The sequence below is a fragment of the Pteropus alecto genome, unplaced genomic scaffold (assembly GCF_000325575.1).
Source record: "Pteropus alecto unplaced genomic scaffold, ASM32557v1 scaffold13, whole genome shotgun sequence".
Taxonomy (NCBI): Eukaryota; Metazoa; Chordata; class Mammalia; order Chiroptera; family Pteropodidae; genus Pteropus; species Pteropus alecto.
Window position 1 is genome coordinate 10,081,738 of NW_006434373.1, and position 23,830 is coordinate 10,105,567.

At 33.9% G+C, this 23,830-nt stretch overlaps 1 protein-coding gene and 1 pseudogene across 2 annotated transcripts in view; one reads left to right on the plus strand and one right to left on the minus strand.

Annotated features, from left to right (window-relative positions):
• PCCA (propionyl-CoA carboxylase subunit alpha) overlaps positions 1-23,830 on the minus strand; it is a 337,827-nt gene that overhangs the window by 51,522 nt on the left and 262,475 nt on the right. For both annotated transcript variants that reach the window (XM_015587373.2, XM_015587371.2), the window contains one exon: positions 9,712-9,765. In XM_015587373.2, the coding sequence (XP_015442859.1) occupies positions 9,712-9,765 (54 nt within the window). The remainder of the gene's footprint in view (positions 1-9,711; positions 9,766-23,830) is intronic.
• On the plus strand, positions 9,877-10,776 carry LOC102895578 (annotated as a pseudogene).

Genomic DNA, 23,830 nt, shown 5'->3' on the forward strand with positions numbered 1-23,830 from the left:
GAATTTATTTGATCTTCTATACCTTACAAATCCATAACTAGTCTTTCTCTTTATATGTCTGACTCATCTCTAATCTTCATTTGTCTTTTTCTTCTTCCTCTTTCACATCCTTCTTTTCTGTATCAGTGCAGTTGCAGGAGTGACATGATGGCTTACTGGGATTTCTTGCACGTTAGTCCATGTATATAAATTCATTCACTGGGGAGCTTTTCACAATTCCTCTATTTCCTTTTTCTAAGCCCTACAATAACTTTAATTCATACAAACCTCTATTATCACTCTTATCACACAATATTTTTATACCCTTAGTTGACAGTGGGCTCACTGCTGGCAATGATATCTTTTTCCTTTGAATTGCCAGAACTCAGTGACTAGCACATAAAAGATGATCAACCGGTATAAAATGATTGACTACCATGACTATCAATAAATGCTAGGCTTTATGTTGCTTAAAGAAACATAATGCCTTATGACTATTCTTGACCTACTGAGAACAGTTTTTGTAGCAGAAAAAATGTAAAGCTAATAGATTTACAGTTTTCTCTGCCACCACATCAGTCTGTCATATAACCCATCTTGGCACTTACATTGTACTCAGGACAGTGGTTTGTCTGTGTTTACTAGTATGCTATTTAAGGGCAGAGACCAAGTCACATTAATTTAGTACACTTCTTAGCATGAAATGGAGCAGACAGTCATGACTCCTTTTAAATTTTTGTTCAAAATGTATTGCACAATAGGATATTAATAATTGTACTTCCATATTAACTACAGTGTGCTAAATTCAAAAGAATAGAAAGTAAAGTTAGTTATACCCCAAAAGTCTACTCTAAGATTTGTTAGATGGTACACAGAACATGTTACCACAAAAATGACGTTCAAGATTAAGATTGCATTTAGAGTCCATTTCATAAAATCGTATTTACTCACATTTTGGCTGAAATTTTGTATAACAGGAAAATGCAGGATGGGATGCTAGAGATATACTTTTTGCTTACAATTACAAAATATACCTAAAGAAAAGATATGACCAACCCTCCACAAAATATCTAGACTGTGGCCACTACTCATTTTCTATAGCTGGATGGGGGAATTATCAGGAATAAGGAGAGAGCCCCATGTGTATGGGGTGGAACTGACAGTCTGATGAAGTTCTAGGGTTCTACATCAGACACTTCCCATCCTCCTGTCTTTTTCCCATCCGAGGAAATTGGAACCAGTGCAGGATGGGTCAGGTGGGAAGTCTCAAGGGCCAATTCAGCCAGATGCCCCGCCAAGAGGCAGGTACACATGGAAAGCCTAAGACAAGCTGGACCCAGGGTGCCTACAGAGGCAAACTGGAACATGAACTAGCATGCAAGAAAGCCCAATAAGCCATCATGTCACTCCTGCAACCGCACTGATACAGAAAAGAAGGATGTGAAAGAGGAAGAAGAAAAAGGCAAATGAAGATTAGAGATGGATGAGTCAGACATATAAAGAGAAAGACTGCTTATGGATTTATAAGGTATAGAAGATCAAATAAATTCTCTGAAAGTTTATTTTTGGAAGACAATAACCAAAAATTCATGTCATCATTTACTTCTCAAAATAGTGCTGATGAAAAACAATAACAAACCTAGTTCTTTTCATTTTCCAATTATTTGTATTTCAAACGAATGGAAGTTTACTCTATTAAAATTCAATATCCGAAAGTAAATTTTCAGATGAAGTAGAACATTTTGATGATGTTTATATATCTATAAATATGAAGGATGTAGATTTTGAGTCTTATGATATCAGATGACAAGATACAGCCCAAGCTTCAGCTCTTGCTAATTAAACGAATCAATTAAGACACTACAGTTGCAACTGTGTAGCTGCTGTTCTATAGTAGCAATAACAACTCCACGGGGAGGTCTTTTACTACATTAAAATGCTGTCCTCCACAACTCCATCTGATATTATTAGAAACAGTTATTTGTGTCTTGCTGTCATATTAGTAGCAAAGGCAAATTATGGAAATATGCAGACCAGAATGGTCCCAGTATGAGATCAGGTTGGGTTTTCAGCCTCCAAGGGAACAATTGCTGAAATTCCAAAGTTCCCCAAAGTTCTTTAATGGAACTGATAAATCTATCAGCACAGCATCCATTTAGAAACTAGGTAAGGGTCACATATTTACATACTTTCCTGCTAAGCTGATACAATTCAACTAGATGAATTATCATATTAAGTTTACCCTCCTGAGTTAAACTGATGGAGTTCAAAATTGTTTTCGATGGTTGTCATTAATCGCTGTTACTTCGTAAATGCTTACTTTGAAATCTAATTGTGCTAGTGTATCAAGGGTCATATTAATAGCATTCTTAATGGTAAATCTTTGTAAAACATGTTTATTTTACTGATATTATCACTCAAGCCTTCTAGGCTAATAAGAAATAAAGTATATTTATTATCAATAAAAACTTAATTTAAAATGTACAATTTGAGGTTTAAATTAGCTTTAAGAACTTCAGCATGATTTGGTTTCATTAAGATCTCTGGCTAAGCTTCAAAGATATATAATTTGATAGTTCCTCAAGAGTCCTTGGGTAAATGCCAATAGCACAGCTATGAAGAAGCTGTTCAATGTAGTCTAAGCTTATTTTCTCTTTCAGACAATATGCATTGTTTTTACAAGGAAAAAAAAACGGTCTTACCGAAATGTGTTTGACTTAATAGTATTGTGCTTTAAAAATAATTACTTTAAAAATTAAATATAAATAGTGATTACAGTACCAAAATTTGTAATGAAATAACTTTCACATTCTTAATGACAAAATATTCATCCTTATTGCGAAGCATAGTTCAAGCAAGGAATTCTGGTTAAGAAAAACACTGGACCTCTTCCATTTCTTTGTGAGCTTATATTATACTATGTGCAGTACACCAACTCACAGCTTTGCCAAAAACAAAACAAAACAAACAAAACCCAGACAACTTACATTCAAAATAGGCATAGATATCCTGGAAAAATTCTGAAATACGTAGCTTACCAATTAAGAATGTATTATGGACTAAATGTTTGTGTCCCACAAAATTCTTATGTATGCTGAAACTCTAAGCACCAATATGATAGTATTTGGAGGTGGGGCCTTTGAATGGTAATTAGGTTTACATGAGGTCATGAGGGTGGGGCCTTCATGATGGGATTAGTGCCCTTATAAGAAGGGCGAAACCAGTACTCTCCCTCTTCCGCTCCTTCCCCCGACCCTTCTCTTCCCTCTCTTTATAAAATATATTTTTAGGTAAATAGCCTGAGTGATTTTTTAACTTTTCATACATATCAAATATGTTTTCATGCCTATATAGTGTACTGAGTTGAATAGTGTCATCCAAAAAATCATATCCACCCAGAATTTCAGAATGTGACCTTACCTGAAAATAGGGTCTTTGCAGATGTAATCAGTTAAGATGAGGTGTTACTGTATAAGGTGGGCCCTAAATCCAATGACTGATGTTCTTAGATGGATGAATATACACAGATGTAGAGAATAAAGCCATGTGAGGATAGAAGCAGAAACTGGAATGATATAGATATAAGCCAAAGAATGTCAAGTATTGTCAGCAACGGACCACAGGAAGCTAGGAGAGAAGCATAAAACAGATTCTCCCTGAGAGCCTACGAAAGGACCCGACCCAGTCCACACCTCGAGTTCGGATTTCTGGTCTCCTGAACTATTACAGAACAGATCTCTGTTATTTTAAGCCGCCTAGTTTGTGATAATTTGTTGTGGTGGGCCTAAGGAAATGAACACAAAGTCCTATGTACTATATAGCAATGAAACTGATGAATACTGACGGTTAAAATTGGGATGTTTCAAATTTGTATGTACGCCCAAGTCAAATACGCTCCTCTGGGTCACAGAGGTACAAATCTCATTTCTCAATGCTCCACTCTACTAATTCAGAAGATTTTGCCTTTTATTATATTACCTGATAATTTTAAAATATAGTTCAAGCAGCATAATAGAAAAAAAAAACCTTATGCTTAGATTGAAAGTTGATGAGCCGAAGACTTTAAAATGGACTGAATAAATCTACTAAATCTTAAATCTATACCTTATAGATGAGTCTAAAACTATGTAAGTAGATATAGGGTTCTATGCACAGAAGATAGTCCTGTTTTGTTCCAAGGCTGTGCATTAGAATAAGCTAGGTTGCACTTCAGAAATAAATTAAGACTGAAATTTCAGTCCAGTGAAAGTTGGGGGTGGCAGTGCTCAGCTTCACTATTCACCCAAGGACCCATGCTGATAAGGTCTCAACAAACAAACACAGTTTTCAAGGTGGACAGAGTAGGGGTCTAGAGAGTTCACACCTGCTCTTGGCTATCTGTGACCAGAAGTGACAGAATCACTATATGGTTGTCACTTCTCAGTGGGTCTCTTGTGTATCTCCACTTCCTGTGAGCAAGACACTGATTGTTCTTTGTTCTAGACTATTTTTTCAAGGATGTATATGCAGCAAACAGAGATAGTGTCTCCCTCCAGAAAAAAAGGGGAAGCATGCTCACTACCCATTATAAAAGATAAAGGTTCTCTAAGCTCGAGTTCCTCTCCTATAACACAACTCATTGTGTGCACAGGTGCCATCCTTCCCTCTTCACACTGCCCTGTGGGAACTGGGGCCCAGGAAAATGATGCAAAAATAATGATATTCTGGCTACTGCTATTGCTGTAATAAACTGTCCTTCATCTCTGACCCTGGAGTCTCGTGTCTTCTATCAGCATGCATGAAACTATAGTGGATTACTGTATCAGTTTTAAGTAGGGTAAATTCTCAGATCCTCTGCAGTTCTTGATAGTCACTTCCATTCACTGCCTACAGTCAGAACTAGTTTATGGTCTCAACATAACTTTTTTTGCCTTATTATTAAAAAATCCAAATGACATCAACAGATTTCATTCATATACTTAGTAATTTTCACTCCATAGAAAGATGGGCAAAAGATGTTAAGAGGTACTTCACAGAGGAGGAGACTCAATGGTTGATAAACATACATGTCTAATAAAAACAGGAAAAGATGCTATATGTCATTAATAATCAGGATAAGCTAATTCAAACCACGATGAGAACATTATTCACACTGGCAAAAATTAAGATGTATAATATCAGGTACAAGTAAAGATGTTGAATAAAGTAAACTCATTCATTGCATTCTTAAATTACATAAGCCCTAGAGAAACGCTTGCATATGTGCAATCAGGATACAGGCACCCATGTACAGATGCTTATGGCAGCACTGAGAGTTACAGCAAAAAAACATGTGGAAACCACCCAAATGTCCATCAGCGGTAGAAGTGGATCTCACAAACGACACAGAGAAAAACGATTAAGTTATAGACAATTACAGAAATAATTCTAAGTATGTCAAGTTTAAAAGTATGCAAAACTAAACTGTATAATATTTAGGCAACAAATATGCAGAAATTTTATAAAGAAAAGCAAAGAGTGATAAAAATCAGGAAGAAGCTCTCAGTGAAGGGAGAGAAAGGGTGATAGGATTGGGGAGGCACACAGCAGCCTTCAGAGGTAGTGTGCGTGTGTGTGCGTGTGTGTGCGTGTGTGTGTGCGCGTGTGTGTGCGTGTGTGTGCGTGTGTGTGTGCGTGTGTGTGTGTGTGTGTGTGTGTGTGTGCAAACTCCAGTGCATGCTGTCTCTCCTGGGCAGGACGGAGACTCTCTGTTGGGGAGGCAGCTCTGCAAGGGGGGAGGGATGATCCGCCTCCAATATATTTATAGAATTTTATATATTTAATATTTATATAATATCTAAAATAAAAATTTTTTAATGTAATGAGATTTTTTAATTGAAAATGAAATAACTGCTATTTTTTAAAAGGTAAAAAAAAATGAATGAAATCTTTTTTAAGTCCTACCTTCTCTAAGTTGAAACAGTAGCATTTTGAACTTTATTGATACAGCAAGAGTACTTCTTAGTCTAAAATTAAACTCTTCTTTGAACACTGAAGGGCATGTTTTCAATATTCAAAAAACCCAACTTATGTAGAAAATTCTACAAGGATTCTCACAAAGACAAAGGTGTATTTGGGAAGTCTAATCTTTACCATGTGACCTGCTACTGCTATTCCTGACCTGCACGTCTTGGAAGCTACATCTATCTGCCTTAGACAATTTGGACTAAAGCAGTACATGCTGGCCAGAAATCATGCTACATTTGTTGTAAAAGTCTCACTATATCTCAAAACCTTTTCTTTCCCTCTTCCATACTGAGCTATTACTGCTAATAGAAATATGCATTGTAACAAACTACATAGAAAAATGCATTGTAACAAACTACGCTGGCCATCCAAACTGCTGCATTATAGAATTTTAGAGTAATTATTCTAGAAATTAAAATTCATTCTTTGTATAAACTGTATAAACGAAGAGGACACAGCCTCTTTGGGATTTGTTAGCAAGTTATCATTTAGTAGGGGGCGGGGGGGCTAGTATTAACTACATAAAATTCTCCTTTCCTCTTCTCTTTTTTTCTGGTGACTTGTTGGCTATTCAGGTGGTGTATGTATGTGTGTATTTTTTTTTTTGTAGTATGCTTTGCATGCCTGACGTGGATGAAAGGGAATAAAGGTAAAGGGCATTTACTGATGGGATGAACTCTGAGCTGAGAGCCGAGAAATCTAAGTACCCTTTCTTGCTCTACCCACCGACTACATGTAAAACCTTGAATAAAGCGAGTTCTCTTTTCTTTTTTTCAGTATCTAAACCCCACAAGTTATCTTTTCTGATGCAGTTTCCTTATCTGAGGAAGAAGGATTAATCTCTAAGGTCCCAAATGTCCTCGACACTTTTCTTTTTCTTCATTTGTTTCTGTATTTGTTTTCTTCGCATTTCCTTTTCACACCCAATACTTCAGTCCCATGTTTGTCAACTTGATTCACTCATTTGACAAACATTTATTGAATGCTTACTGTACACTAAAGCCCTGTTCTGAGCACTAGGTATAGTGTGATTAGAAAAACGGACAAAAAGCCCTACGCTCATGGAGCTTATTTCATTTGAGTGGGGAAGACAGACAGTAAGTTTTTAAAAGTAAATCGTGTCAAATATTAAAGTATGTCAAATAGTGATAATGGCTTAAAAAAAGAATAAAGTGAGGGAAGGAGAAAATAATATGTAGGAAAGGGTGGTCATAATTTTAAACAGTGTAACTAAGAGGACGTGGCTGATTGTGTAAAGGCTTGAAGAAAGGGAAGGAACCTACTATGCAGATATCCGGGGACAGATAGTCCTGGCAGAAGAAAGGTAAATGGGCAGCCTGAGGCATGTGCCTGACATGTTTGAAGAAGAGCAACAAGGCCGACTGTCTTGATTTATATTTTAAAAGAATCACTGTAACTGCTATATTAATAATAGACTAGGGAGCAGGGGCAGAGATCTAGAGACTTTGGCTGCTGCAATAATTCAGATAAAAGATGGAAGTAGTGGAGGAAAGAGAGGATTCAAAAAAATACAAGGTTTTAGCTCAAGTTGCCATTTTCTAAATAGAAAAGATCGTAAAAGAAACTGTTTTGTTTTTTGTGAGTTGTGGCTAGCAAAACTCAAGTTTTCTATATGTAAATACTGAGAAATCTGTTAGAATTCAAGGAGAGATGTCAAGTAGCAGAGACAGCCTATGTAAGTATTCTTTCTAGCCTGAGCGCTGAGGTACAGAAAACTTCCACATAATATAATTCTAGGTAGCCATTAAAAAGAATCCACATAATTCTAGATAGCCATTTAAAAAAATGACATGGCTCTTTATGCAATGACTTGGAAAGACATACATGATTTATTATTGTATGAAAAAATGTGTAATTCTATTTCTGAAAGAATATATCTATTTTTAATAATATCTCTAGGGAATAGGATGTATACGTCTGTGGTGGTTAATTTTATGTGTCAACTTGTCTAGGCCACAGTATCCGGATATTTTGCCAAACATTATTCTAAATGTTTCCATGAAGGTATTTTTTAGATGAGATTTACATTTAAATTAGTAGACTGGTTAAAGCAGATTATCCTCCACAATGTGGATGGGTCTCATTAGGTCAGCTCAAGAAAAAGGACTGACCTGCCAAGCAAGGAGGAATCCTGTAAGCACAGTCTTTGACTGCTATTCCTCCCTGCCTTACCCTGAAGATTTGGGACTTGCCTCCACAATCATATAAACCAGTTATTTAAAATGAACCATTCTCCCTCCTCCCATACATACACATACTATTGGTTCTGTTTCTTTGGAGAACCATACAATTTCTTATGACATATATTTAAATAATATCTAGCTTTTTAAATGCAAAAGCATACTTTCTTAATCAGAAAAACAAGAATAACCACAAGTCTCAGGAACAGCTCTTAAATTTTACATTATGTAGGGCCAGGGCAAGTATATATACACATACTACTGTGAATATAGTTTAATAGATAAACTTTACTATGCCTCTATATATAAACTATAAATACACATTAATGTCCTTCCCATCTCAATGACTGCAAAATCACTACTCTTTTGATCCAACCTAGAGACCTCTCCTCTAATAGTCTCAATAAACTCACAGAGCTAACAGAAATACCCAATGTGAATTTACAACATGAACAAGATACCCAAAGGACATGAACAGACATTTTAAAGATTATGAGACCTAGTAAATGAACATATGAAGAAACGTTCAAATACAATAGCAATAAAGAGATATGTTAATTAAAATAAGGTACCATTTTAACACAAAAATTATTTTGAAAATATAACTAATACTACTAATATAATTATAAATTATATATAAAAATAATAACTATAAAGTAAATTTCTTTTCACCAAATAGAGATAAATAATTTTGAAAATTATAACTAATACTGGTAAGAGTGCAAAGTGGTATTCAAATATTTGATGACTGGATTTCTGAAGAAATATTAAATCACTGGCAACATGTATACTAACCCATAAAATTACTCATGATTTTGACTCAATTTATGAGGAACTGTATCTTATACAATATATTTTGAAAATATCTTATATATGTTTGAAAATAATTCAAAATTTCAAAAAAGCAAAATACATTTAGCTGTTCATTAGCTCAGCATTTAAAAGTGGCAAAAAGGAGGGTTAACTGAAATATGTTAGAGTTGGGATTCATAAAGAAGTCAAATATGTCACATCTGCTCCTGAGAATGTAAAATACAGCTTCATTAAAACAATGTTGATATTTTACAGCAATATGGAAAATGACTAACAGGATCTTCAGTGAATAAAATCAACATACAAAGTTGTGATTTAATTTCATTAGAACTTTGGACTTGAAAGGACCTCACAGAGAAAGGTAGAAGAAAAAAATTGAGCAAAAAATCTCATCAAGGTCACTATTTTCAAAAGTATATAAGACATATACTCTTATTTATATTATGAAAACAGGGAGAAAATTTTCAGCAGAAAAAAAAAACACTTAAAATACCCAACAAACTGCAAACATTTTTAAAAACTATTTTCTCTCTAATAAGAAAATTGCTAAAAGTCTTCTATCATGAGAACTTCTCTAACAAATTAAAAACCCACTTCTTATACAAAGACATCTCATTTAATAGCAGAATAAAACCATGATGAAGCCAAGTTCAAACACATGGGCTAAAACCAGATGAACACTTTTTTCCCTCTATAAATTAAGGGTTCATACAAATAATTCTCTCACACTTACCACTGTACCAAGAAACTGAATGCTCATGTTTCCACCTGCTTCTCGTGAAAGACACTGGAAAAAAAAGTATAAAATTAATTTTCATCCACATAAAAATGTGTACATGAATGTTCACAGCTTATTATTTCTAATAGCTGAATAACCTGAGTGTCCATTAAATAATAAATGGATAAACAAAATATGGTATATTCATATTATGGAATATTGTGGCCATAAAAAGGAGTGAAGTCCTGATACATGCTCCAACAGAAGTCAGTCACACAGGACCACATTATATGATTCCATTTAACATGAAATGTCTAGAATAGTCAAATACACTGAGACAGGAAGTAGACTGGTGCATTTTGGCCATTCTTTCTAGAAAACTCTTGGCTACCTCAAAGACTTCTAGTTCATTGATAACTTCTCAGGCCCCGGCTAGCAGCAGTTGCAGGTTTTCTCTAAGTTTGTTGCCTAAGAATGTACCTACTATCACATATTTTGACCAGTGCAAATTATTTTATACAACTTTAAGTACTAAAAGAATTTTTTGATAACCCAAGGAATTGGGGGTAGGGGGTGGCGGGTGGTAAAAATTGGAGCTTCCTGGAACTGTGAGCAATTAAGAACGAAAATAATTAAGATATACATAAATTTTAGTATGTCCTATTAAAAAAAGAAACATGCTCCTAACTCTGGAGTAGAAGGCCAAGTGGCAGAGATCGCTAATGTCAAGTCTGGAATGGTTAGAAAAAGTAGTAGATCCCATGGATACATTTGATAAAGTTGTCCAGGAAGATGCCTTAAGGCTTTTCCAGACTGCGCCAGCTAGACCTGGTGCTGTGATAAGAGACATCTTTGGAAGAACCATCTCACACAGTTCAAGAAGTGGCCTGTATCTTGGTACCTAAGTAACAGATACAACAGGAAATGATTCTTTGCAATGTCCTATGTGAAACAGTTTGTTAGACTGAGACTTGAGAACAAGCCCACATTGAAGCAAGAAAGAAAAGTATAGAGAAAAAAAAATTTCTTCAGGAAAAGTTTCCACATCTTTCTAAAGTCCAGAAGTCAAGACTTGTCTAATGCGTCTGAACTCAACTTACCATTTGTTTTTCTTGGATAATACCCTATATGCAAAAGTAGATCTATGGTAAGACGCTTATAAAAAATTTTTTCAGTCAAATGACTATTTACTTATCAATTAGTTTAAGTCTTAATATGCCATGTTAATTCTGGAAGTGGTCATGCTTCTACCAAACATTTTTAAAAATCAGGTATAAAATACAGATTAAATTCCCATTTCATTAAAAAGGAAGGAAGGAAGAAAGGAGGAAATACTGACTGGTAGTTGCCTAGAGGAAGAAAGTCGAGAGAAAATGGGGAGTGACTGCTTTGAAGTTTCTTTTTGGGGGCTGTGAAATTTTCCAAAGTTGGTTGTGATGATGACTGTACAACTCTATAAAGAGACTAAAAACACTAAATTGTACACTTTAGGTGAACTGTATGGCATATGAATTGTATCTCAATAAAGTTGTTATAAAAAATGACTTTGCATTTGTTTAAAATAACAGTAAGAACAACGCAATTCTTCCATGTACGGAGAGTAATGAAAAAAGAAATAACCTCTATGTTATATATTTATTTATTAATAAGTTTAAGTTTAATACAGTATTATTTATGTATATCTTAGTTACTTGAATTTTAGTTTACTAAAAATGGATTACTAAATAGTATACTGGAAGTAAATTACACTTTTTCCAAATAATTCTCACCTTTTTTAAAATTCCTGACTTGTTTTTCAAAATTACTCCTTTCTTGTGCTTATCAGAGAGGGTCCAGTAGCTTCAGAGACTATGCAAACAAATAAAGCAGTTCTAAGTAACTGTGAATTTTTTAAAGGTTCCTAGATGTAGCCCTGCAGAAAGCATTAGTAGCCTTCACCCAGCCACATGCCATCAACTAGTACAGATGTATCCTAATTGTATTATATTACTTTTAAAGAAGTAGAGGTTTATCAACTCCCATCTTTACGATCACTTAAGTCATAGAACCCAGAATGAACCTCTAGAATTCAGAATGAGCCCCAGGTTCCTTGACTGATCAATAAGAAGGAAAGCTGTTTAATGCACAAGGACACCAAAATGTGTTTGCCCCTACCAGTAAATATTGCCAAATGACTTGACACAATAATATGACTAGCATACTCAAGATAGTGTGGTAAAGTGTAGAAAATTCAAAAAAAAAAAAAGTATTTTTATCCATTAATTTCACTTGAAAGAATTTATCCTAAGGAAAACAGTCGAGGCAGAAAAATACAGTTACGAAATGTCATCATAGAATAGTTTATAAAATCTAAAAATTTCAGGCAATCTAAATAATGAACAAAAGAAAGTGATTAAATAAACTATGGCATATTCATGCAGCCATTTAAAAACTTTAGAAACATGAAAAATGTTTATAGTATATTTCTAAGTGCAAAAAAAAAAAGAACGAAATAGTATGTTCAGACTAAATCTTGTTAAAAAACTTCTACATGTTTACATGAAATTCTAGCACAAATAATGCACATCAAACAGTTTTTGGCTTATCCGTTATTCCTATTATTCTATATAGACATGTTTAACTTAATAAAGGCCAAAATAATGCAAAATGGAATCAAATATTCTTTCCTTCTGAATCCTAAGGAATTAAGAATTGCCTCTTGAATCCTAGGTTCTAACACTGGCACTTCTACTTTAGTCAATCATCTAACCACCTATCCATTCGTCCATCGACTATGTGTTGAACACTACTAGCTAAATTAAGATCCACCCTCCAGGAGACTAACGGAAGAAACAGAATTCTAAATTAAATTATAATTCAGTCAGAAACATGGTGGAGTGAGAGATGTCTCCAGACCTCTTCCCTTGAAACAACGATAAACTGAACATCTAAAACTCAACAAAAAACACCCAACCTGTACACCAGCAAGTCTGAGTGTGTGATCTGCGAATAAGAACCACCACAGGATTGCTGCTGTGGGTCTACGGACTTTTGTGCTTTCTCAATGATGTGAGTGAGCAAGTAATATTGCAATGATCCAGTGAATCCTGATTCTCACGCTCCCCTAAAGTAACTGGTGGAGATTTGACTTTTGGTGGTGAACACAATGCAATATAGATATGATGTACTACTGGACATTTGAAACATATGTAATTTTATTAATGTCACCCAAATAAACTTTTTAAAAAATGAATAAAAATAAATAAAGGAACCAGTGAGACACACTGTAGGTTACAGCTCCTGAAAGAATCCTCACTGACTTAAAACCTCAACTAAATTAAAAATCACAAAATAAAACATAACGGAGAGCTAAAACAATAAAAAATAAAATAAAATAAATTATAATTTGTTTTATAATTATAAAATAAATTTATAATTAAATTTATAATTATAAATTATAACATGATAAATCCATAATACGAAATGTACAACATATTACAAGATAAGAATCCAGACCAGCTAAATCCCAGAAAGGTTAAGGAAGCCTTGCACATAGACATTAGAACTAGGTATTAAGAAATGAACAGAAATTCTCCACAAGGTAAGTAAAAATGAAACCTTTGGTCTGATAGGACAGTTTATAAAAACTTCAGATTAATAAAAAGCATGGTGAGTTTAAGAAATGGTGAGTAGTTCAATACAGCCAGAGATAAATTTATTGATAAAGGAAAATGGCAATAAAGGAAAGTGAGAAAGAATTAGAGAACTGGGTCATATCTTGCACAGAGACAGTTCATACTTTACAAAGTTCTTATAGTTAAGAACTTGGGAGTAACATGTTTCAGTTTTAGAAAGATTGATGATCTGAGGTAAGGTTGAGGATACATAGCAATGGGGGAGGGACTAGGCTGGGAGGCCACGGAAAATGCTACTGCAATCACTTAGGTCAGAGTACTCAAGGGCTAAGCAAACACAACACTAGAACTAAGCCTGATTCATTCACAGAAACTTAGAATTTGAAAGACAAACAGATCTGAAAATCTGCATACTGTTTGACTTATGATGAAACTAAAGGTACAGGAACATAAAAGGTAATTTGCCTATATTGCAGCGGGAGAATAAGAATCCCAACCCAATCATTTTGACTGTGCAAGATGGAATATCTCTACAATGTCTTAAACTGGATCATTAATTAGATAGTGAGTTTTTTTAAGGACAAAGATAATTTCTTGCACTGTCTCCTCAATCCCAACAGGACATAAGAAATTGAAACAGAAACATAAGATCAATCTTCAAGAATTCTGAAGTTTTTCTATACTATGAAAGGTAAGAGTGAGCTACATGTTTTTCAATCTTCAATTGTTTGCAAAAGTTTTAACTGCAGAGAATTAGAGGTGTAGCTGTCAAGAAATTGGGAAACAGAGTGATGTAGAATGATTTAGACTGTAGATACGTAATCCAATAACACAATGACTCCTACACCACTGAGGATTTAATAGTAATGAGGAAAACACTCAGAGCATCCCCATTACTTCTAGACCAGGACACATCCCAGCCTGTGGCAGAAAAGAAGAGCCACAGGATCCAGTCCATAGTGACCAGTACAGAATCAGCACAATTAATCACCTCGGTAATATGGTAACAGACTCAATAATAACAGTTCTTCAGAATTAGAAACTTTCTGATTGAAAAGTGTAGCTACTAGATTCTGGGAAGATGGCAGTGGTGGTTTCTAGGAAGATGGCAGTTTCTGAATCTACACTGGAAATACTGAAAAGGCCTACTAGCAGCAAACTTCTCTAGCACCCAGTTGTCTACAAATATCATTTCCCACTCAAAGAAATCAAGGCTTCTTGGAAAAATGGCTGATCCCAGAAATGAGGCTGCTGCATCTTGCCATGTCGGAAAGTAAGATATCAAAAACCGGGGTCATATCGAAAGGACTCAGAAGTTTAAACCCATGAGTTTGATATGGGTACCCAAAACAAAAACAATTTAGTCACTTTTGGAGAATAATAGGGAATCAACTCTAGTTTGAGAAATGGTAAGTAAAAGGAAAGGATCAAGCATTTACCTTGTCTTTCCTATAAAAACTGTACTCCTGAGTAACCTGAGAAGTAGTTGAGGTAGAGTTTCTCTTTAAGGAATTATTTAGGTAATAAATGAAGGAAGAATGGCAAAATTACAACATCATCATTTTGTAAACTTTAATGAACTTAATGACCTAGGCTTGAACATCAACAGAGTGATAACCAGATAGTATGTGCCTCTTATGGAAGCATACTTGAATCTGATTATGCCTCGAGACCCAAATATCAATTTACAGAAAAGAGAAGGATAATATGCTAAACTACACCTTTGGGAAATCACCAGCTAAATCCTGATAATGGAAAACTCTATAGGACAAATGATCCAATTTCTTCAACAAATAACATGCAAAGAATAAAAACTTTCCATAGACGTATTTCCCTGAAGCTGCTATCCCACTTGCTCTTTCCAACTCTCCTTGAAAAGGTGGCTACCTTCATGGTCTCTACTTCGTCACTTTCCATTCCCATGTGGCTTTTGTTCCTACTAATCCTCTATAATCACTCTTGTTAAAGTCACCTTAAATTTTCATCTTCCCTAATCTGTCAGTTTCGTCCTCATCTTATTCATCAACACTAGACACAGAAATGATTCCTTTCTCAAAATTTCTTTCACTGGCTTCAAGCATATCTCACACTCCTGTTTTTCTCCTACCTCCTCAGCAGCTCTTCCTTAGTCTGCTGTGCTGGCTTTGCCTCCTCATTCAATTTCTAACCACTGAGGTGCCCCAGCATCCAGCCCTCAGCTCTCTTTTCTTTGCCATCCACAGTGTAATCTCATTCAGATCCATGCTCCACCCCCCTCCAATACCCAGATATTCACTCAAAAAAATCAAATTCTTCAAAATATAATTTATGTACAAAAAACTACATTCCATTTAAAGCACAGATATTTGACAGCAGTAAAAAACCACCACCATACTTAAGATACAAAACTTTTCCATCCTTTCCAAAAGGTTCTTTCTGCTCTTCCACAATCCAACCTTGGTCACTGCCTCCAGGCAACCACTGATCTTCTATCTAATAAATGAGTTCACTTTTCCCCCAAATGGTCATTCAGTTGTTCCAGCACTATTTAAGAGAACATCCCATTGAATTCCTCAGCATATGTGCCAAAAAATCAACTGACCATCTACATCTGGATCTATTTCTAGACTCTACTCTTTTTAACTTACTACATGCCTATCTCCCAATATCAAACTGTCTTGGTACTGCTGTTTCATAGTCTTGAAATTAGGTTGCATAAATCTTCCAACTTTGTACTTTTTATAAAATTGTTTTGGTTCTTACGATTTTTCAAATAACAAATTTTTTGATGGTAAAAAAAACCCACGAACTTTAATGCTATAACTTTTTTAAGTATAAAACAGTACAGTTACTGTGCTGTGAAACAGATCTCCAAAACTTTTTCATCTTGCTAATCTGAAACTCTACACCCATCAAACAACATCTCTTTTCCCTCCCCCATCTAGACCTTGGTAACCACCATTCTATTTTCTGTTTCTATGAATTTGACTACTTTAGATATCTTATAAATGATTTCATACAAGATTTGTCTTTTTGTGTCTGGCTTAATTATTTAGCATAATGTCCTCAAGGTACACCCATGGTTTAGTATTTGACAGAATTTTTCCCTTTCTAAGGCTAAATAATATTCCATTTTATGTGTATACCATATTTTGCTTATCCATTCATCCATCATTGGACATTTGGATTGCTTCCACTTCTTCACTATTGTGAATAATGCTGCAATAAACATAGGTGTGCAAATATCTCTTCAAGACACTTTCAATTCTTTTGGGTATATACCTATAAGTGAGATTGCTGCATCACATGGCAATACTATTTTTATTTTTTTAGGAACCGCTATACTGTTTTCCATACCAGTTACACCATTTTATAATTCTACCAATACTACAAAAAGGTTCCAATTTCTTCATGTTCTCACCAACACTTTTTGTTTTGTTTTGTTTTTGGTAGTAACCATCTTAATGAGTGGGAGGTGATATCTCATTGTGGTTTGGATTTGCACCTCCCTGATGATTAACGATGGTAAGCATCTTTTTATATGTCTGTTGCCCATTTGTATATGATCACTGGAGAAACGTCTAATCAAGTCTTTGTCCATTTTTCAATCAGGTTAGTTATTCTGTTGTAGGAATTCTTTATATATTCTGGATATTAATCCCTTATCAGATATACCATTTGCAAATATTTTCTCCAGTTCAGTAGGATGTCTTTTCACTCTGTTGATTGTATCCTTTGATGCACATAAGTTTTTAAGTTTGATGTCCCATCTGACTATGTTGGCTTTTGCTGCCTATGATTTTGGTTGTTTACATTTTCTTCTAAGAGTTTCATAGTTTTAGGTCCTATATTTAGGTGTTTAATTCATTTGGGATTAATTTTTATATATGGTATAAGATGAGGGTCCAATTTCATTCTACTGTATGTGGCAGATCCACACTTTTAGAGAAAATCTACATACTATGGCTATCAAATTTGTTTTCAACTTCATTTGTCCTGCGAGTTAAAGACTCGTATAGTCAATTGTTAATTGGACATTAACACTTGGATATCAAATATACATATTAAACCTAGCAAGTGCAAGTAGAATTTTTGATTTGCCTCTCCAACCCTGCTCCTCCTCTAGCCTTCCACTCTCAGTAAATATTGCCATCACTCATTCCTTTGCTCACCCTTAATTCTTTAACTTCCTTTACACTCAGTGTCTAATTCATCTGCCAATCTTTTCTACCTCCTTCCCAAATATATGCCAAATTAGTTCACTTCTTTCCATCTCCACTGCTACCACCTTAGTCTAAGCCAAGGGTTGACAAACCTTTTCTGTAAACGGCCATATAGTAAACATTATAGGCATTTGGAGCCCAGAGGCAAAATTGAGGATATGATATAGCTACTTACATTAAGAAGAAAACAAATTTTCACTTTTTGGGGGGCAACATTCAAAATATAATAATAACTAAACAATTTTTTTTTGTAATTCTGTAATGGTGACCTATAATGAGATTTTATGTATTTCATCTTTGAAAATGTCTTTTTCCACTGATAGGTACTGCCAAATACCAACATCAATCCACATGCATATGATTTTATTTGAACATATTCATTATTTGGAGGGCATTTATAAAATTTTGTTAGATTCTTGATATTTGCCTTTAGCATAACATTACATTCCAGTTTAATCACTTTCAATTGAAAGTTAGGTGGAAGATTCTCACTGGTACAGTTAAATGGATTTTAAAAATATGGAAATTTCTTTGCTCTTGCACTGAGGTTTGAAAAAGGCTGTTGGAAATGAAGTTTGCTTCTTGTTTTAATCTTTTCAAAGCTCTGGAAATGTAAAAATCAGCTCAACAATAGTTGTGATTCAAATGTGCAGTTTTGTCTTACAATTTTAGGTTAATTTCATTAATAAACTATAAAGTCTGCAATATAACCTAATTTTTAAAGCCATTCAATATTCAATAACAGTGGTCGAAGGTGCTTCTTGTTCAGAAAAATTTCAATCTTGGTCCTAAGCACAAAAAATATCACAATAAACTTTACCACCACTAAGCCATTGAACTGCTATGAGATAGGGAAAATCAAGATGTTAAACTTCTCCTCACAATAAAAATTTCAAAAGTACTCGTAAACAGATAAAAATAAATGAATGTGACTATGTTCAGTAAAACTGTATTTATCAGTACTGAAATCTAAATCTTATATGCTTTTCATGTGTCGTAAAACAGCAGTAAGCTAGAGTTCTGGTCTAAACCATCATCAGAACCTCTCCCCTGGATGACTGCAATGGTCATATAAACAATTCCCTTTTTTCCACCACTGGTCCCCTGTGGTACAATCTCCTCAGAGCAGTGACTTTAAATCACATCATATCATTCTTTGATTCAAAACCCTTCAAAAGCTTCACTACGAACTGAACAAAACCCAAAGTCTTTGGCCTATAAAGACTCCATCCAATCTGGTACCTGCCTATATTTTTTTCCCACTCTCCTAACTGTACTCAGGAATTGGCCTTCCTTCTTGCCTCCACAAAAAAAGAAACTAAGCTCTTTCCTGTCTCAGGGCCTTTGCATTTGCCGTTCCTTCTACTTGGGACTTTCTTCCCCCAGATTTTTGCATGGCTGCCTCCTTCTCCTCATAGGTCTTGACTCAATGTTAGCTATTCAGAGAAGACTTCTAACCGCCCTAGGTAAAGCTTCCTTCTCTAGTCACTTTCTATGAATTATCCTGTTTTATAGTCTTCATCAACCTTCTTAGTACCTAAAGCACCTTTTTTTTTTAATGTCCCCCAGCTGAAGTGTAAGTCTTGATAACTACTGTATCACCGAAGTCTAGAATACTGCCTAGGTCATATATGACATTATCTTTTATGTGAAAAAAATATAATAGTTCCTTTTTCCTTACCTTACAAGGGTCAGACTGATTACCAGGGAAAAAGAAGTAATTTTGCAATATGTAAAATGGCAATAGGTTTTAAAACGTATTTTCATATTAAAAACAATTAAATTGTATCAACGAATATGTAGATCATAGAAGTCCTAATAAGTTGCCCTTAACTTTTCATTCAGTTTAAAGCAGCTTATGATTACATACGTAATGACCATCAGCCTTTTTTCTCTCACCACACTACCACAATATGTATACTAGAAAGACGAGGACAAAAAGATCCCAAACCTAACCTATGTCAGCAATAAGGATTGATGTAATCGAAAATCAGAAAATAAAATTCAAAACTGGAATTTACTTCTATACAGAAAACAGGAATACATACTTTTCCCACAGTCTAAGATTGAGACGATTAGGTTTTAGAATCTACAAAGAACAAAGTATTCAATGCCTACAATGAGTCTGAGGCATGCCAAAACAAATATGAACTGGTTGATAAACTAATAGCAGAAAGTAAAAAAATAAAATAAAAATTAAGTTTTATTTTCATGAAATATATTCCATCCTTATTAAAATATTTTCTCCAAATATTTTACCTCTTTTTCTATTTAAAGTGGCACTTCACAGCTAGATAAAAATTTCCTTTTTATTTTCATGGTCTGCTCCAACATTTACAAAATATACTTTTTTTTCTTTAATGAATATTTAAGACTTTGTTAACAAAATGATTTTAACATTTGTTAGCAAAGTTGCTTACTCAAAAAAAAAAACATTCACCAAAAAAATCAAATGTTCTAAAAATATCTTTGTAAGATAATAAAATCAAAGGCAATTTCACCTTTAAAAAGTAATCTCACTGAACAGTAAGAGGAAGAAATAGTAATAGTTTTCTCTTTCCCCTCACTGATTTCCAACTTGATAATATGTTTTAAAGGCCATTACTGTGGGATTTGTCTTATCGGTCTCCAGCGCAGCTGCTTGTATTATTTTCCATGTTTACTACAATCATTGTTTGTACTATTCAAAATTCTCTTCTTCTGGCAGCTACTGAAATATCATTTTCTTGTTGACAGATAGTAAAGGAGAAAAAAAGTATGTGTAGGGGTGAAGAGGGACTCAGAAAGACATTTTCCTGTTATATTAAAAATTTAAAAGCAACTCCAAATCATAAAACATATGCCACTAGAGACAAGAAAATTGCTAGGACTACATCGCAAAAGCAGGTCAACTTGTATCAAAATTAATATTTTAAATTATAGTTGCAAATACATCCCAGCTATTAAGTTGTGATTAAATTTTTTGAAACATAGTAAAAGGAGTTATTTCTGTTCTACTGGTGGGCTTGTTTCTAAGATGTGTAACTGTAATTGATGTTTTCAGGAATGTGAAAAAGATGGTTAATAATTACTCTTTCATTTCCTACTTCTTTAGAAAAAAATACCAACCTCTACTTATTCTAAGTTATATATTTATGTATCCTATACATCCTAAATAGATGGTTTTATATTACATTTCATGACTCTAGAGTAATCACATGCATATGGTACAAAATACCAGCTAACTATTTCGAAGGGGTGGGGGAGGGGAGGAACAGCTAGAAAAACTCCACAGAACTAAAAACATAAGATGATTAATTCCAAATCTACTTTTTTATATATGGGCAAAGTATAAGCAAAAACATAAGCCATTTCATTTAATTTTCTAATTAAAATATTATTAAATATTTATTTAGCATCTATACATAATTATTAGGATTAAAATTAGCTCTCAGAGATTGAAGGCATTATTTTAATCTAAAAAGCTAAAAAAAAATAACCTTATTTTTAACCTCTCTTTCTCAAGCGTTGTAAAAATTAATTCCTTTTCTTCAAAAACAGAAAATTAAGGTTAATTTTAAAAATACATTTAAATTGTGTGCACGAGCATTTGCAAATATATCGGTTTTATAATCTGCAAACACAATAACATCTCTTCAATTATATTCATGTGCTTGTATAATATTCTACATTACATAGACCCACTGAGCGTTTTAAGTTATCATGTTACATAATCTATTTAACACTGCAATCAATTCACAAGGAATCCATTTAATCTGGTATTCTGTAGTAAATAACATGAGATTCTTGTGACACTATTCCAAATTTGTCTGCTTTAACATAAAAATTAGTTCCACTTAGTTGAATGTCAATGATCTATTCAATGTAGAATGCAATAGTGCTGTAATCAGCTTTGTACTGTTATTTATAATAAATTTATCTTCTCTTGAAAATATTTAAACAAGAATATGAGAAATAAAAAAGAAAACAGCTTTTAAAGGTACACCGTGAATAGCTTCACAGCACACAAATGCAGAAATTGTTAGACCTTAGCAGGATCTCAAGATATTTTCAAAAGTATTTAGCTACTCTTCAGGCCTGTAGACAACCTGCTGTGAGCAGGTGGATAGGAGAAATCATGCCACACAAAGACACAGCCCAATAGCAGTTAGACAGCTCTGTTTGCAAATGTTCAAACAACATGACTACGCAAATGAAAATCTAGTATGTAAAATGCTAACAAGAAGCAATATATTAAATCCCAGCAGACAAATTACACTGTAAGAAATGGAAAACTATTTGAGTTGTTTAAAGTAAAATTGAAGAACCTCTTTCAAGGGTAGAAAAAAATTACTTCACAGGAATATAGTATAGTCATAATAATATAAAAAAAGTCCCACACTATGAAGATGCTAGGGTGTATGAAGAGAGCAGTGAGCTCAACAAATGTAGAACACAGAAAATCTTTTTGTTATAGCACTTTAATTATATGCTACAGGCAGGAAGGAAATCATTCCATTTTTTTAAAAAATAGTTCTAATTTTTATTAAGCTTCTAAATTTAAAAGCATGTCAACTAGATGAGAAATTCTATTTAAAAATGAATTTAATTTATCTATTTCTAATTTTAAATAATAAGAACAAAAACTGTGGTAAACACATGGGGGAGCACTAAAAAAAACAATATTTGTATTTTTCTTCTATAAACACCCTGATTTATAAAAGGTTTTGTTTGTAACCAAGTAACCACTAGTCACATATGACTACTGAGAACTTGAAATGTTACTAATGTGATTGAGAAACTAAAATTTCAATTTTATTTAATTTTATTAATTTAAATTTAAATACAGAAGCAGTGTAAAATATTTTCCTGTTAAACATAATTTATTTTGGTAGAAACTACACTTTGCTTTAAATTGTTCCATTACTTAAGTTATGCTGTTATATATATGTCAGGTGTATGTGTCAATTCTGGTATCCCATTAATACTTTTTTAATATTGTTTTATGCAGAAAAGCTAATGTTTTGGATAAATTGGGTTAAATAAAATGGATTAGTAAAATGAATTTCACTTGTTCTTTCTGAATGTGCCTACTAAGAAACTTAAAACTGCATATATGGCTCATATTAGATTTCTATTGGAAATGCTGTTTTATTCCACAACTTTTAAAATTGGTAATTTAAAAATCAGAATATATCTTCCCATAAAAGACTGAAAAATGAGTTTTAGTTTCTCAAAATATACCATTAAGACCTACTTAATAAGTATCATTACTGACGGACTCTTACATTTGCAATGAAATTGTAGGAAAATGCAAATATGTAACCAACATTTTTAAAAATATGAAATTCTATCATTTTATTTTCCTTGAATAATGATATTTGAGAAAAACTTGATTCAATTATTGGTTGAAGTACTAGATTAGGAACACGAAAATTCTAAAGAAGACTTTTAAGTATCTTCAAGAGTTTTCAAAGTTCATATCCTCAGTTCTCCTCCTTTCAGATAGATGTATCGCTAGCTCTATTTAAAGCTATTAACTGAATAGAATTTTTGACAAAGAAAATGACTTTCTTGAAGTCAAAAGAGGAAGACTGAAAGCAGTTAGGTGGCTATATTGGAGTAAAGTGTTATGGGAAATAGACTTAACCGAGCACCGAATAATTAGTGAAACTGGGTGAGGGAGAGCACACTGTGTGCACAAATCTCTTAGAAAGAGGAAATTAAGAATAGCCTGAGGTAGACCTTTTTCTATACCTATCAATACCTATTACTGTTAACCTTAAACAGCTCAGGTGCAACCCAGAGCAAATGAAGGCAAGTAGGAAAGACATTCACTCAACGGGAAAGAACATGCTTGATAAGCAAGGTACTTCTGATATTTCAGTGGGCAGACCTTTGGGATCCCTCGTTTCTCTTTGCTCTCACAGAAACTGTGGTGATTCTGTATCTGCAGAGATCAACCAACCATGTTATCTAATAGAGTATGGACTTTGCAAATACTGGAAAGATCAGCAATGAAAGAGAATTGATAAAATGGCTAAAGAGGTTATCTTAAGAACATTCCTTAATTTGATGAAAGAGTAGAAATAAAATCTCAATCTTAAAATGAAGGTAAGAGATTTACATGTTAAATTATAAAATGCAAGATGACTAACCATTCATTCATTCATCCATCCTTCCATCCATCCATCCATTCATCCATCTATCCATCCACTCATCCAGTTATTGAGCTTCTACAGGTGCCAGGAACTCAGCAAGGCAGTGGGAATTCAAAACCAAATCAAAACTGAAACAGGTAATTTTGATCAATTAAAGGAAGTTAGTAACCTATAAAAT